The sequence below is a fragment of the Anser cygnoides genome, chromosome 28 (assembly GCF_040182565.1).
Source record: "Anser cygnoides isolate HZ-2024a breed goose chromosome 28, Taihu_goose_T2T_genome, whole genome shotgun sequence".
Classification (NCBI taxonomy): Eukaryota; Metazoa; Chordata; class Aves; order Anseriformes; family Anatidae; genus Anser; species Anser cygnoides.
In genome coordinates, this window is record NC_089900.1 from 4,422,444 (window position 1) to 4,435,579 (window position 13,136).

General features: G+C 54.2%; 2 protein-coding genes across 2 annotated transcripts; both read right to left on the reverse strand.

Moving 5' to 3' along the window:
* Nucleotides 1-1,206: 1,206 nt before the first annotated feature.
* On the reverse strand, nt 1,207-2,488 carry LOC136787270 (olfactory receptor 14C36-like). Its single transcript, XM_066984424.1, has one exon. The coding sequence runs from the start codon at nt 2,164-2,166 to the stop codon at nt 1,207-1,209; it is 960 nt and encodes a 319-aa protein (XP_066840525.1). The 5' UTR covers nt 2,167-2,488.
* A 6,438-nt stretch (nt 2,489-8,926) lies between these two features.
* On the reverse strand, nt 8,927-10,263 carry LOC136787271 (olfactory receptor 14C36-like). The gene has a single exon (XM_066984425.1). It carries the CDS (start codon nt 9,887-9,889, stop codon nt 8,945-8,947), a length of 945 nt encoding a protein of 314 aa, XP_066840526.1. The 5' UTR covers nt 9,890-10,263; the 3' UTR covers nt 8,927-8,944.
* Nucleotides 10,264-13,136: the final 2,873 nt, after the last annotated feature.

Below are 13,136 nucleotides of genomic sequence, written 5' to 3' on the forward strand. Positions count from 1 at the left end.
TTAATCATCCTCCTGGCTCTGCGCTGGACTCTCTCAAGCAGTTCCCTGTCCTTGAGCTGAGGGGCCCCGAACTGTACACAATATTCCAGATGAGGTCTCACCAGGGCAGAGTAGAGGAGGAGGAGAATCTCTCTCGACCTACTAACCACAGCTGTTCTGATACACCCCAGGAGGCCATTGGCCTTCTTGGCCACAAGGGCACAGTGTTAGCTCATGGTCATCCTGCTGTCCACCAGGACCCCCAGGTCCCTTTACCCTTCGCTGCTCTCCAGCAGGGCAGTCCCCAGCTTCCACTGGTGTCTGGAGTTGTTCTTGCCCAGATGCAGGACTCTACACTTGCCCTCATTACATTTCATTAAATTTCTCCCCACCCAACTCTCCAGCCTGTCTAGGTCTCACTGGATGGCAGCACAGCCCTGTGGCATGTCAGCCACTCCTCCCAGTTTAGTGTCATCAGCAAACTTGCTGACAGTGCGCTCCATTTCCTCATCCAAGTTGTTGATGAATATATTGAATAGTACTGGTTACAGTACCAACCTTGAAGGACTCCAGTAGATACAGGCCTCCAACTAGACTCCATCCCATTAACCACAACCATCTGGCTTCTTCCCTTCAGCCACTTCACAGTCCACCTCACCATCTGATCGTCCGGACCACACTTTCTCAGTTTAGCTGTGAGGATGCTGTGGGAGACGGTGTCAAAGGCTTTACTGAAATCAAGATAAACCACGTCCACTGCTTTACCATCATCTGTCCACCCAGTTATATCCTCATAAAAGGCTATCAGGCTGGTCAAGCGTGACTTCCCCTTGGTGAAGCCATGTTAACTGCCTGTTGACAGCTGTTCGTTTGAGGAGGGGGAGTGAAAGAGCAGTGTGGCAGAGTTCAGCTGTCCATCAGTGTGAGACTACCAAACTGTTCAGCTCTGTTATTGGCACCAGCTACGAAAGGAGAGGAAAACTTTCTGTCAGTATATTGGGGAGATTCTGTTTTATTACAGAAAAGCAAAGAGAGAGGCAGTGCTGACATATAGGTAGACAAAAAACAAAACAAAACAAACAAACAAAAAAAAAAAAACGCATAGAGCAGTTTCATAACTGAATGGACACTGTATAAATCAAAACCATTTTTCTAGGAAACTAATGAACAGAAGTGACAATGAAGATAAAAGTAACAATAATGATAATGAAACAAGTATCCAGGAAATCACTTTTGGAGAAAGAGGAGAAATTTATCAATATTCAGAAACACCCATGAAGCTACTTTTCTAACAGCATCTCTGAGCTCCTTGTTTCTTATGCTGTAGATGAGGGGGTTCACTACTGGAGGCACCACCGAGTACAGAACTGCCACCACCAGATCCAGGGATGGGGAAGAGACGGAGGGGGTCTTCAGGTAGCCAAATATGACAGTGCTGAGAAACAGGGAGACCACAAACAGGTGAGGGAGGCATGTGGAGAAGATTTTGTGCCGTCCCTGCTCCGAGGGCATCCTCAGCACTGCCATGAAGATCTGCACATAGGACAGCACGATGAAAACAAAACAGCCAAACCCCAAAAAAGCACTGAACATGAGAAATCCAACTTCCCTGAGGTAGGAGTCTGTGCAGGAGAGCTTGAGGATCTGGGGAACTTCACAGAAGAACTGATCCACAGCATTGCCTTGGCAGAGGGGCAGGGAGAATGTACTGGCCGTGTGCAGCAGAGCATAGAGAAAAGTACTGCCCCAGGCAGCTGCTGCCATCTGGGCACAAGCTCTGCTGCCCAGGAGGCTCCCATAGTGCAGGGGCTTGCAGATGGCAACGTAGCGGTCATAGGCCATGATGGTGAGAAGAGAATACTCTGCTGAAAACAGGAAGACAAACAGAAAGACCTGTGCAGCACATCCTGCATAGGAAATGGCCCTGGTGTCCCAGAGGGAATTGGCCATGGCTTTGGGGAGAGTGGTGGAGATGCAGCCCAGGTCGAGGAGGGTGAGGTTGAGGAGGAAGAAGTACATGGGGGTGTGGAGGCGGTGGTCGCAGGCTACGGCGGTGAGGATGAGACCGTTGCCCAGGAGGGCAGCCAGATAGATGGCCAGGAAGAGCGCGAAGTGCAGGAGCTGCAGCTCCCGCGTGTCTGCGAATGGCAGGAGGAGGAACTCGGTGATGGAGCTGCTGTTGGACATCTGATCTTCCTGGACAAAGGGAACTACACAAGGAAGAAAAGATGGTGATAAACTAGGAGACAACTCTGAGGAAAACCTACCCCAGTTCTCATTGAAGCCCCCCTACAGTTACTTTCCCCTTTCTGAGACCTTGCTTGAGATCTGGTTGGTGATGTCTTGAGGGTGCCCCTGGGAGCAACGGTCTGTGCTGTGGGCACTGGAGGAATCAGACTTGCCCTACAGCTCTAGGTAAATAAGAACAGGTTGTTTTCTCTGCTTTAATCTATCTCTGATCTATGTAGCATTACAACTGTCAATACTCTTGACTGCAGAAAAGCGTTTGTGGTTTAGTTTCTTCCAGCTGCCTATGTCACACTCAGAAGCATTTCATATGAGGGAAGAAAACCCTGGCATTTGTAAGGTATTCCAGGGGAGATCTTGTGAGTCCCAGGAGGCAAAGGAACTGTCCTTACTACAGTAAGGACAGCCAGTCTTTCCATTTGTCCTGGTCCCAGCCAGAGTCCTCAAGGGCTTGGTCTAGTTGCCCACAAGGAGCTGCCCAATTACTGTGGCCTCAGGAACTCACTGGACAGAGATTCAGCTGCTGTTGGATATTTGATCCTCCTGCGAACGGAGATCTGCTGCCTCTGAATAGGGAGGCCTGTCCAAGGAGGAAAGAGTTAAAATGCTATGGTAGACCTCTGTAAGGAAAACCTACTCCATTTCTTGTAGTAACCTGAAAAAAATTGCCTCTTCACTTTCGGGAAGACTGGTCCTCTGTTAGATCTCAAATTGGCGCTTCAGGACTCAAGGGACTCTGCAGGAGACGGTCCTGCCCTAGAGCAGTATACAGATGGAACACAGGGTGCTCTCAGATGAACTGTGCTTGGCAAAACTAGGAGTTTGTCAGCTAAAACTAGCAGTTTGTCATTCTCAGAATTCACCCAACTGCAGAGCAAGGATTTTTGCATAACGTTCTGCTCTGTTTCTTTATACATGTCTCCCCACACCTGAGAAGTGTATATAAGGCATACATCCTTGGCACTTGTACTGCCCACCAAGGGAAATCTTGGGGATCCTGCAAGGCAAAGGGACTGTCCGTCAGGGCAGAGTGAGGACAGCAGTTGTTTCCATCCGTCCTGGTCCCAGCTGCCCTGTGCAGGCACCTCTGGAGGATGGTCACACTCAGGTTTTCCCCTGAAAAGAACCTGGATGCTGCTTAGAGCAGAGGAATCCAGGTTCAAGGGACAGATCCCCAAGCCCTTCACCCATCTCATTGTACCTGAGGAGGATCTCAGCTCTCTGCTCTTCTCCAGGGACAGAGGGATCATAACAGCTGCCCACATACAGCCATCCAGCAGCATTTCTACGGCCTTAGGACTGACATGTCTTCTCCATGGGGATGCTAGACATGGAGCAGCTCCCTCTCACTCCCTGACCATGGCTCTTCTGCCTGCAGCTGTCCCTGCCTGCAGCTGGGTCTCTGTCCCCACGCCTCCTGCCTGCAGGTCACAGCCCCCATCCCACCCGCTGGGTGCTCAGCTCTGCCATGCAGACACCTCCTGGCAGCAGGCCTCTGCCCAGGGGCAGCTCGCTGGGGGCACGTCCTAGAGCCCAGGTCACACAGACCCTGCTGGCACTGCACGTGTGGTGGTGGAGCTTTCTAGGGGATGAGGGGAAGGCAAGGGACTTGCTGGAATCCTTGTAAATCTCCTTGTGATGGTTTAGCAGCCTCAGCCTCTTCTTGGAAATAAAAGCACCTATTTCTATCCCCACTGAGACAAAAGGAGAAAACTGAAAGCAGAGACTCAGAAATACCAAAACAGGATTAGGTAAACCCTACCTTGTCTCTGCTTTTGCAAAGTCCCCTTGGATACACCCTTGTGGTGCTGTGGAGCTCTGAGCAGGCTGCAGCCTCCTGCCGGCAGCAGGACCCTGCCCTGCCGGGGGGGCTCCTTCCACCCGCAGCTTCTCCCCGCAGCGCCCTGGGCAGCTCCCCGGGCAGGCTGAGTGCTGAGCCTGGCAGGCGGCAGAGGCCCTGCCCCGGCACACAGCCCCTGGGGCACAGCAGGGACCCTGCTCTGCACCACAGCCCTGGGCACCCCTGCCTGCACCCGCGCCTTCTCCTTCCTCCAGGAGCTGCGGCTGCATTGCCCTCCAGCCAGAGACTTACCGGGGTCAGGGCTGGCAAGTGTTCTCCCCCAGCGAGCTCTGTGCATCCTGCCACTTCTGCCTGCCTTTACCCACTCTGTCTCTGCAGGCAGTGCCCCCAGCCCTGCTGCGCTGGGCAGAGGAGCTGCTCCTGGGCAGAGCTGGCTCTCTGCAGCGCTGCCCGCTTGCCAGGAGCTCCCCTTGGGCCCAGGAGCCCGGCCCAGCTCAGCAGCACAGGCCCAACCCAAGGCCTCCCTTGCTCTGCCCCCCACCAGGCTCCCTTCATGTGTCCCTGGGGCTCCTGGGCTCACAGCTCCCGGTTGGCAGCAGGGTCCCTCCTGGCGAACACACTTGGAAGCAGACAAAGCAAACACTGGCTGGCCCTTTCTAAACACTGCGCTGACTGATTTCCACAGCAGGAATTGCCCTGCCAGGGTGTGCAGGGCTACGGGATGTGCCAAAGTTCCTCTCTGTTGTTCAACTTACTCATCAATGAAGTGAATGATGTAACAGAGTGCACCCTCACAAACTTTGCCGATGACACAAAGCTGGAAGGAGTGGCTGATACCACAGAGGGACCTCAACAGGCTGGAGAGATAGGCTGAGAGGAACCCCGTGAAGTTCAACAAGGGCAAGTGCAGGGTCCTGTCTCCTTCCTAGGGCGGAATAACCCCCAGCACCAGTACAGGCTGGGAATGACCTGCTGGAAAGCAGCTCTGCAAAGAAGGACCTGGGAGTCCTGGTGGACAGCAGGCTGATCGTGAGTCAGCACTGTGCCCTTGTGGCCAAGAAGGCCAACGGGATCCTGGGGTGCATTTGGAAGGGTGTTGCCAGCAGGCCAAGGGAGGTGATCCTCCCCCTCTACTCAGCCTGTACAGGTGCTTGGTGTTATTCCTCCCTAGGAAGGAGACACTACAAAGAAAATGTGGTATGCATGACAAGCCTGACAGGGTTAGAAAATAAACATTTAGTTGCAGAATAAGCACTAGGGCTGGATTCTCCTGAAATGTTACTAGTTCCTTGACAGAGCGGAACGCTGCCACAGTCATGGTGACAGCCTGGCAGCTTTGTGCCTGGGTATCACTGTGAGATCAGCCAAATGGGATGAAGGCTTTGTTCGTCATCCCTTCTGTTGAGAGAGGGGTTTTGCCTCTCGGCAGAAGCTATCGCTGCCACATGTCACCCAGGCAACGTCTGTGAGTGGCATCTGCCCTTGGGGCCCAGAGATGTGCAAAGCCTTGGTTCTCTTGCTTTCCAATATCCACTGGCATTCCATCCAAGCTAAGCAACCCAAGGCCTTCTCCAGAGCTGGTCATCAGGGAAAGGCACTTCTGGGACTCCTTGCAGCAGCCTGCAGTAATGCTGCCATTGCTTATGTCAATTGTGGGTGCCTGGAGTGTTTTGGACTCTTCTAGAGGTGAGTTTGAAGTATGGGAATGCTTTATACAAACACCAAAGAGCTTTGACATGTTGGCTTGTGCTCAGTGACTTCTGTCCTAGAGCACTGCAGGTTATTGAATCAAAGACTGGAGTGCGCGGAGTGCATCCAGTGTCCTAGAGCCATTCACACACTGGCCGATACTGACTTGGTTACTGAAAATACAGTCTGGTTGGGGTCTTCAGCTTCCCAGATGTCTGCTGGAAAGACAACACAGCAGAGAGGAAATAGTCTAGGAGGTCTCTGGAGTGTGTGGAAGATGAGCAGGGGAGGTCCCAGTCAACTGTCGGTTAGCAAATGTGACGCCCATCTACAGGAAAGGCCCAAAGGAGGACCCAGTGAACTACAAGCCTGTCAGTCTGACTTTGGTGCCGGGGAAGGTTATGGTGCAGATTATCTTGTGTGCCATCCCACTGCAGATACAGGACAACATACAGGTGATCAGGCCCAGTCAGCATGGATTTATGGAAGGCAGGTCCTGTTTGACGAACCTGTTCTCCTATGAGAAGGTGATGCACTTAGTGGATGAGGGAGAGGCTGTGGATGTTGTCTGCCTAAGGTTTAGTAAAGGTTTTGACTCTGTTTCCCAGAGTTAAATCCAATTGGCGGCCAGTCACAAGTGGTGTTCCCCACGGCTCAATGACAGGACAAGAAGAAATGGCCTCGCGTTGCACCAGGGGAGGTTTAGGTTGGATATTGGGAAAAATGTCTTCCCTGAAAGGGTTGTGATACATTGGAACAGGCTGCCCGGCGATGTGGTGGAGTGGTCATCTCTGGAGGTATTCACAAGACATACAGATGTGGTGCTTAGGGACATGGTTTAGTGGTAGACGTGGCAGTGTTAGGTTAATGGTTGAACTTGATGATCTGAGAGGTCTTTTCCAATCTACATGATTCTGTGGTTCCATGCTTCTAGGAGTCTAACATAGGTCATAATCATTGGAAGTCAGCCACTGCAGTCTGGGAAGTCGAGACTATGGCCTGGACAAGACCATAGGTTGTGTGAGGGATTCCTGTGGGCTGGCACCATGCATCCTGGCACACGTTCCAGTGGATTCCTGGAGTTAACTACACTTGAAATGGCCATCGAGACCCCCAAGAAAATCTTTTTTGTCCATGTGCGATAAACTGAGGCTGAAAGACTCAAGAGCAGGTGATTTTGAGTGGCTGTGGCAGAGCCCAGCAGCTTGCCCCAGTCTGGGAATATGTCCCCGTCCATCTAGTGAATTTAAAAGGGATTAATATGAACAGACCCATCAGGTCAATCTGCATAATACGGAGAAGTAATGGTTCTTGTGCTGTAAGTGCAGCAGGCAGGAGGCCTTGGATAGGGCCTCAGAAGAGTCAAGCAGACCTAATCTGGTTCATCCCTGATCTAAGACAAACACTGTGAGCAGAGCGAAGGACACCGAGTGGTGCCCTAGCATGAAGGAGGATGCAGAGCACAGCTGTAAGAGGCGTCTTTCTTGTGCCACGACTGACGCAGGTTCGTCTGAAGTGAAAGCCCCAGCCCAGGACCCATGGAGTGAAGGTCCCTGGGCACAACTGCAGAAAGACTTTGCAAGACCTCTGCCACTGACAGCTTGAAACACCAAATGCATCTTGGCAGTAGTAGGTCCTTTTGGCTCAGGGGCAGATGTCCTCCCTGGCAACACCAACACCGAGGCCACCACTGCAAAGCTGCTGCGTGACACCGACTGCGTGACACCCCGGGGTCCAGAGAGGGGAGAGGGGAAGGGGAGAGGCAGGCCGTGGGGAGGGGGCTGGAGTGAGGTCACTGCCACTGCAGCAGCCTGACTGGCCCTCAGAAGGGCTGGCCGGCAGGCACTGTGACATCATCCCGCGCATCAGAGAGCCCCTGGGCAGAAATGACATCACTGCAGAGGGGAGGGCGAGGGGCTGGCAGAGCCCCATCGAGGGGCTAGCTGTGGGTCCCCTCTGCTACAGCCACCTGACGGCGCGGGGCAGGCAGGAGGGCAGGCAGGGCTCGTGGCCGCCTTGCTCAGGACGAGCCCTGGGCGAGCTGGGTGGGAAATCTGTGCCTTAGCTCCAGCAAAAGCTCTTCTCTTTGCTCTTGACTTTTCTCGATAACACCACTTCCAGGTGAGCTCTGCCCTTGCTAAAACCATACCTCCACCTCCACCATAAATTTCTATTTCAGAGCCTGTCCTTGCTGCCACACCCTGGCAGATCCTTTGTGGCCCCTCTCAGCGCCCTGTCCCTGCAGCGTCCCAGTCCCACTGCCCCACACATGCTCCCACAGCCGTGCTGCCAAGGCACCACACATGGCAGTGCACATTCAGGGCTGGGTCAAGCTCCCCCTGTTACAATCCCAATGAGACCCTCAGGGTCCCTTCCTGCCATGGCCCTCCTGCCTTTGCAGCCTCCTCCAGCCCATGGCCCCTGCCCTGACCCAGCCACGTCCCATGGGAGGCTCTGCAGACAGCCCTGCTCCAGGTCTGCAGGGCTCTGGGCCAGGACAGAGGCTGACGGGGCTAGCCGTTCCCTCGACACAGGCCCCAAGCCTGGCTCTCCCAACTCCTTGCCTTCTGCCCACCTCCCTGCCCTCATCCCAGTCCAGTGGTAGCAGCCCCAGGGCAGTGCCCACCACAGGCTGCTGCAGGGCTCTGGGCACTACCACCACAGCCCCAGCCCCTCTGAAGGGCACAGCAGCTCCTGGGGGCACAGAGGGCTCAGCTCCACAGATGGGAACATCCATGGAACAAGCGTACAGAGGTCAGTGTACCATGCTGTGTCCCCTGCTCTCCTCTGCAGCACATCCTCGGAGGCCCGCAGCCCTTCTGTGACATCCTTGGGGTCCTCAGGCAGTTCCTGCTGCCCCAGGGCCAGGGCAGCCTGCCCTGAGCTGCTGCAGACAGAAAGGGGTTTGCTGGTCCCATTATGTCCTGCTCTGCTGAGAGGGGGGTCCAGACAAAGAATTTGCTGTAGGTTCATTTATTTTGTTTAAATACACAGAGAGGCTGGCTCCTTGTTTATGCAGAGCCTCAGGGTCACAAAAGATATGTTGGTATTTAAGTACAAGGTCATGAAGAATGGCATTTCTTTGTGGAAAACATTATCACAAGGGGAAAATGAAAAAGAAAACCAAATTCATCTAGAAGTACAACCAGGCTTAGCCTGTCATGACATAAACCACAATTCAAGTGTAGAAGAAGACAAGAAGCAGTCTATAGCTGCCGAAAGGTCCAATCAATTTCCTGAGCAAATCCTGATAAACATCCATGACATCACTTTTCTAATGGCATTCTTGAGCTCCTGGTTTCTCATGCTATAGATGAGGGGGTTCACTGCTGGGGGCATGACTGCATATAGAACAGCCATTATCATGTCCAGGGATGGAGAGGAGATAGCGGGAGGCTTCAGGTAGGCAGATACACCAGTGCTAACCAGCAGGGAGACCACGACCAGGTGAGGGAGGCACGTGGAGAAGGCTTTGTGCTGCCCCTGCTCAGAGGGCATCCTCAGCACAGCCCTGAAGATCTGTACATAGGACAGCACGATGAATACAAAACACCCCAAAACCAGGAAACCACTGAATGTGAGAAGCCCAACTTCCCTGAGGTAGGAGTCTGAGCAGGACAGCTTGAGGATCTGGGAGATTTCACAGAAGAACTGGTCCACAGCATTGCCTTGGCAGAGGGGCAGGGAAAATGTATTGGCAGTGTGCAGCAGAGCATAGAGAACCCCACTGCCCCAGGCAGCTGCTGCCATCTGGGCACAAGCTCTGCTGCCCAGGAGGCTCCCGTAGTGCAGGGGCTTGCAGATGGCAACGTAGCGGTCGTAGGCCATAATGGTGAGAAGAAACAAATCTGCTGACATCAGAGAGGGAAAGAAAAAGACCTGTGCAACACATCCCGCATAGGAAATGGCCCTGGTGTCCCAGAGGGAATTGGCCATGGCTTTGGGGAGAGTGGTGGAGATGCAGCCCAGGTTGAGGACGGCGATGTTGAGGAGGAAGAAGTACATGGGGGTGTGGAGGCAGTGGTCGCAGGCTACGGCGGTGAGGATGAGGCCGTTGCCCAGGAGGGCAGCCAGGTAGATGGCCAGGAAGAGCGCGAAGTGCAGGAGCCGCAGCTCCCGCGTGTCTGCAAATGCCAGCAGGAGGAACTCGGTGATGGAGCTGCTGTTGGACATCTGATCCTCCTGGACAAAGGGGACTACCCAAGAAAGAAAAGACAGTGATAATTAGGAGAGACGTCTCTGAGAAAAACCTACTCCACTTCTCACTGGAACCCCCCACAGTGACTTTCCCCTTTCCAAGACCTTTCTGCTGCTCTGTTGCTTGAGTTTTGGATGGTGCTGGAGGAAGGTGCTGCTGGGAGCAGGGGACCCTGCTGTGCACTTTGGAGGAGTCACGCCTGTCCTACAGGTCTAAGCATAAAGAAATCAGGAGTGATCTCTGATTAAATCTACCTCTGATGTATGTGGACTTCCCAGCATTACCACTCTCAACACTCTTGACTGCCAAATGGCATTTGTGGTTTAATTTGTTCCAACTGCATGTGTGACACTCGGAAGAGTTTTTTTGAGGGTAGAAAACCCTGGCATTTTTCGTACATTCCAGGTGAGATTTTGTGAATGTCCTTAGCGTAGTGAGGATAGCCAGTCTGCCCATCTACCCCGGTCTCAGCCAGACTCCTCTAGGGCTCAGTCCAGTTGCCACATCGAGCTGCTCAATGACTGTGGTCTCAGGAATATCTGGGAAAATGATTCAGTGTTTTCCTTCCCCATAGACTGCATTGCCCCAAGCCTCAGAGTTTAGAAGGGGGTTTGGGCACCTTTCCCCTAAGGACAGGTCTGCGTGGTGGCACCCAGAGGGTCAGAGCCTGAGCTGCAGCTGAAAGCCAGATCTGCAGTGAGCCCCAGAACAAGAACAGCAACAGTAGGTACAGGAACAGAGGGAAATAGCACAGGGCTTCTGCCAGGCGAGGCAAGGCCAGGGAGGGACCAACCGGAACTCAGGAGAGTCCGCTCTACTGCAGGTCCTCCTGATGAGAGGTTATGAGTCATGTCCTGAATCCTGTGGGCTTGACGGTGGACGAGGAGGTGCCAGAATACTTTGCAGGCTCTGCTGCCTGCAGCTGGTTCTCTGTCCCCACGCCTCCTGCCTGCAGGTCACAGCCCCCATCCCACCCGCCGGGTGCTTAGCTCTGCCCTGCAGACACCTCCTGGCAGCAGGGCTCTGCCCAGGGGCAGCTCGCTGGGGGCATGTCCTAGAGACCAGGTCACACAGGGGACACTGCATGTAAGCTACACATGTGGTGGTGGAGCTTTCTATGGGCTGAGGGGAAGGGAAAGATCCTTGTAACCTCTCAGCCATCATGGAGCCTCAGCCTCTTCTTGGAATTAAAAGCATATGTTTCTATTACCACTGAAGCAAGTAGAGAAGATTGAAAGCTCAGGATGCTCAGGAAAGCTGTGACAGAAGCTGAAATCCCCTACCTTAACCCGGCTGTTGCAAAGTCCCCTTGGATACATCCTGGTTGTGCTGTGGATCTGTGAGCAGGCTGCCCCAGGCAGCAGCCTCCCGCCAGCAGCAGGACCCTGCCCTGCCGGGGGGGCTCCTTCCACCCGCAGCTTCTCCCCGCAGCGCCCTGGGCAGCTCCCCGGGCAGGCTGAGTGCTGAGCCTGGCAGGCGGCAGAGGCCCTGCCCCGGCACACAGCCCCTGGGGCACAGCAGGGACCCTGCTCTGCACCACAGCCCTGGGAACCCCTGCCTGCACCCCCGGCTTCACAGCCTGCAGCCGGCCGATGACAAGGGAGCCCTCGGGGCCTGGACACTGACCCTGCAGCTTAGAAACCCCTGCTCTGGAGCTTGTGCTTCTCTACAAGAAAAAAACGCACAGTGTCTCCAGCCTGATCTGCTCTGGGACAATCCAGGTGTAGGACACCTCCAGGATACTCGAGTGCATTGCAGTTCACTTAGACGTACCATGTTAAGGGTTGCAAGCATTGCTTCTCCAGTGTACTCTCAGCTTTCTAACCCTCCACACAGCCTTAAACATCTCTCCCTTCTTTCCCCTCCCTGTGCCAGCTGCAGGCAGTGCCCCCAGCCCTGCTGCGCTGGGCACAGGAGCTGCTCCTGGGCAGAGCTGGCTCTCTGCAGCGCTGCCCGCTTGCCAGGAGCTCCCCTTGGGCCCAGGAGCCCGGCCCAGCTCAGCAGCACAGGCCCAGCCCAAGGCCTCCCTTGCTCTGCCCCCCACCAGGCTCCCTGCCCATGGCCCTGGGGCTGCAGGGGAACCTGCTGGGAAACAGTCCGAAGGGATCCCTGGGCTTCCCTCCCTCCCCTGGGCACACACACTTCTCGACAGCATGCTCATTTCTCCTTGCAGAAAACCAATTAAGTGTAACAATCACATCTTCTCTGATAATTAGTTTGTTATGTCATGGACATGTCCACATGGCCTCATCTAACACCAGCAAGGTCTGCCTGCCTTTTATGCCCTGACACAGGACTCTGCCTGGGTACAAGAGGTGCTGGGTGGTGATAAAATCACTGGTACTTTGCAAACTGCATCCTTATAGTCCGTGGGACAGTAGGGCCTACATTGAAGAATTCTTGGTTGTGACCAGGAGGTGCTGGTTCATTATGATCCCAGGAGAAAGGCACTCTAGGTCTTGTGCAGGGACAGTTGGCGTGTTACCCACCCCCTTGCACTGCATTGCCTGTGGCCCCACAAGTCAGATGGGTGATGGAACACCTCATTGCTGTGCCGACACATCTGTGGCAGGATGTTCAGGGTCATTTTTGGAACTGCACCTGAAACCCCAATCCATAGAGAGCCTAAACACAATAGCAGGAGCAGCATGAACGGGTGGAGAAATGTGGGGTAATATCACGGTGCTCACTCTGAGGAAGACAAAGAGGCAGAGAAACCCCCCCCCGAGAGCCTCACCCAGCTGTGCACAGCCCCAGGGATGGGCACTGCTGGGCAGTCACTGGCATCCCCTCTGTCATGCAAGAGGAAAGGGGAGCATGTCCGCAGAGATGCGCCTCTCCTCTTCTGGGGCTCTGGTTGCAGACATGGCAGCTAATGGCCGGGACACCATGATCAGCTCCGCATGATCCAGCAGGGTTCGCTTGCAGCATAGTCCAGCTGACACAGGACCACGTGTATCTCTGTTCAGTACAGTCAGGGACGGTAGTCCTGCCTTCAGCATGCCACAGGTCTCCTGAAATGAGAGACTTGGTCAGGTTGTAAGAGAGAGCCCAGATTCATGCAGAAGAGGAGTTCAGGCACAGTGAGGGGCTGCTGCATCCCAGGTGCCTTCGCTCCCATCTTTTGAAAAAAGCCCAGGCCAAGGAGAAGGTGAAAACCCCACCTTCCTGGAAGGGCTCCAAACAAGAGGCATATTGGTGCAGGAACACAGTGGTGATTCC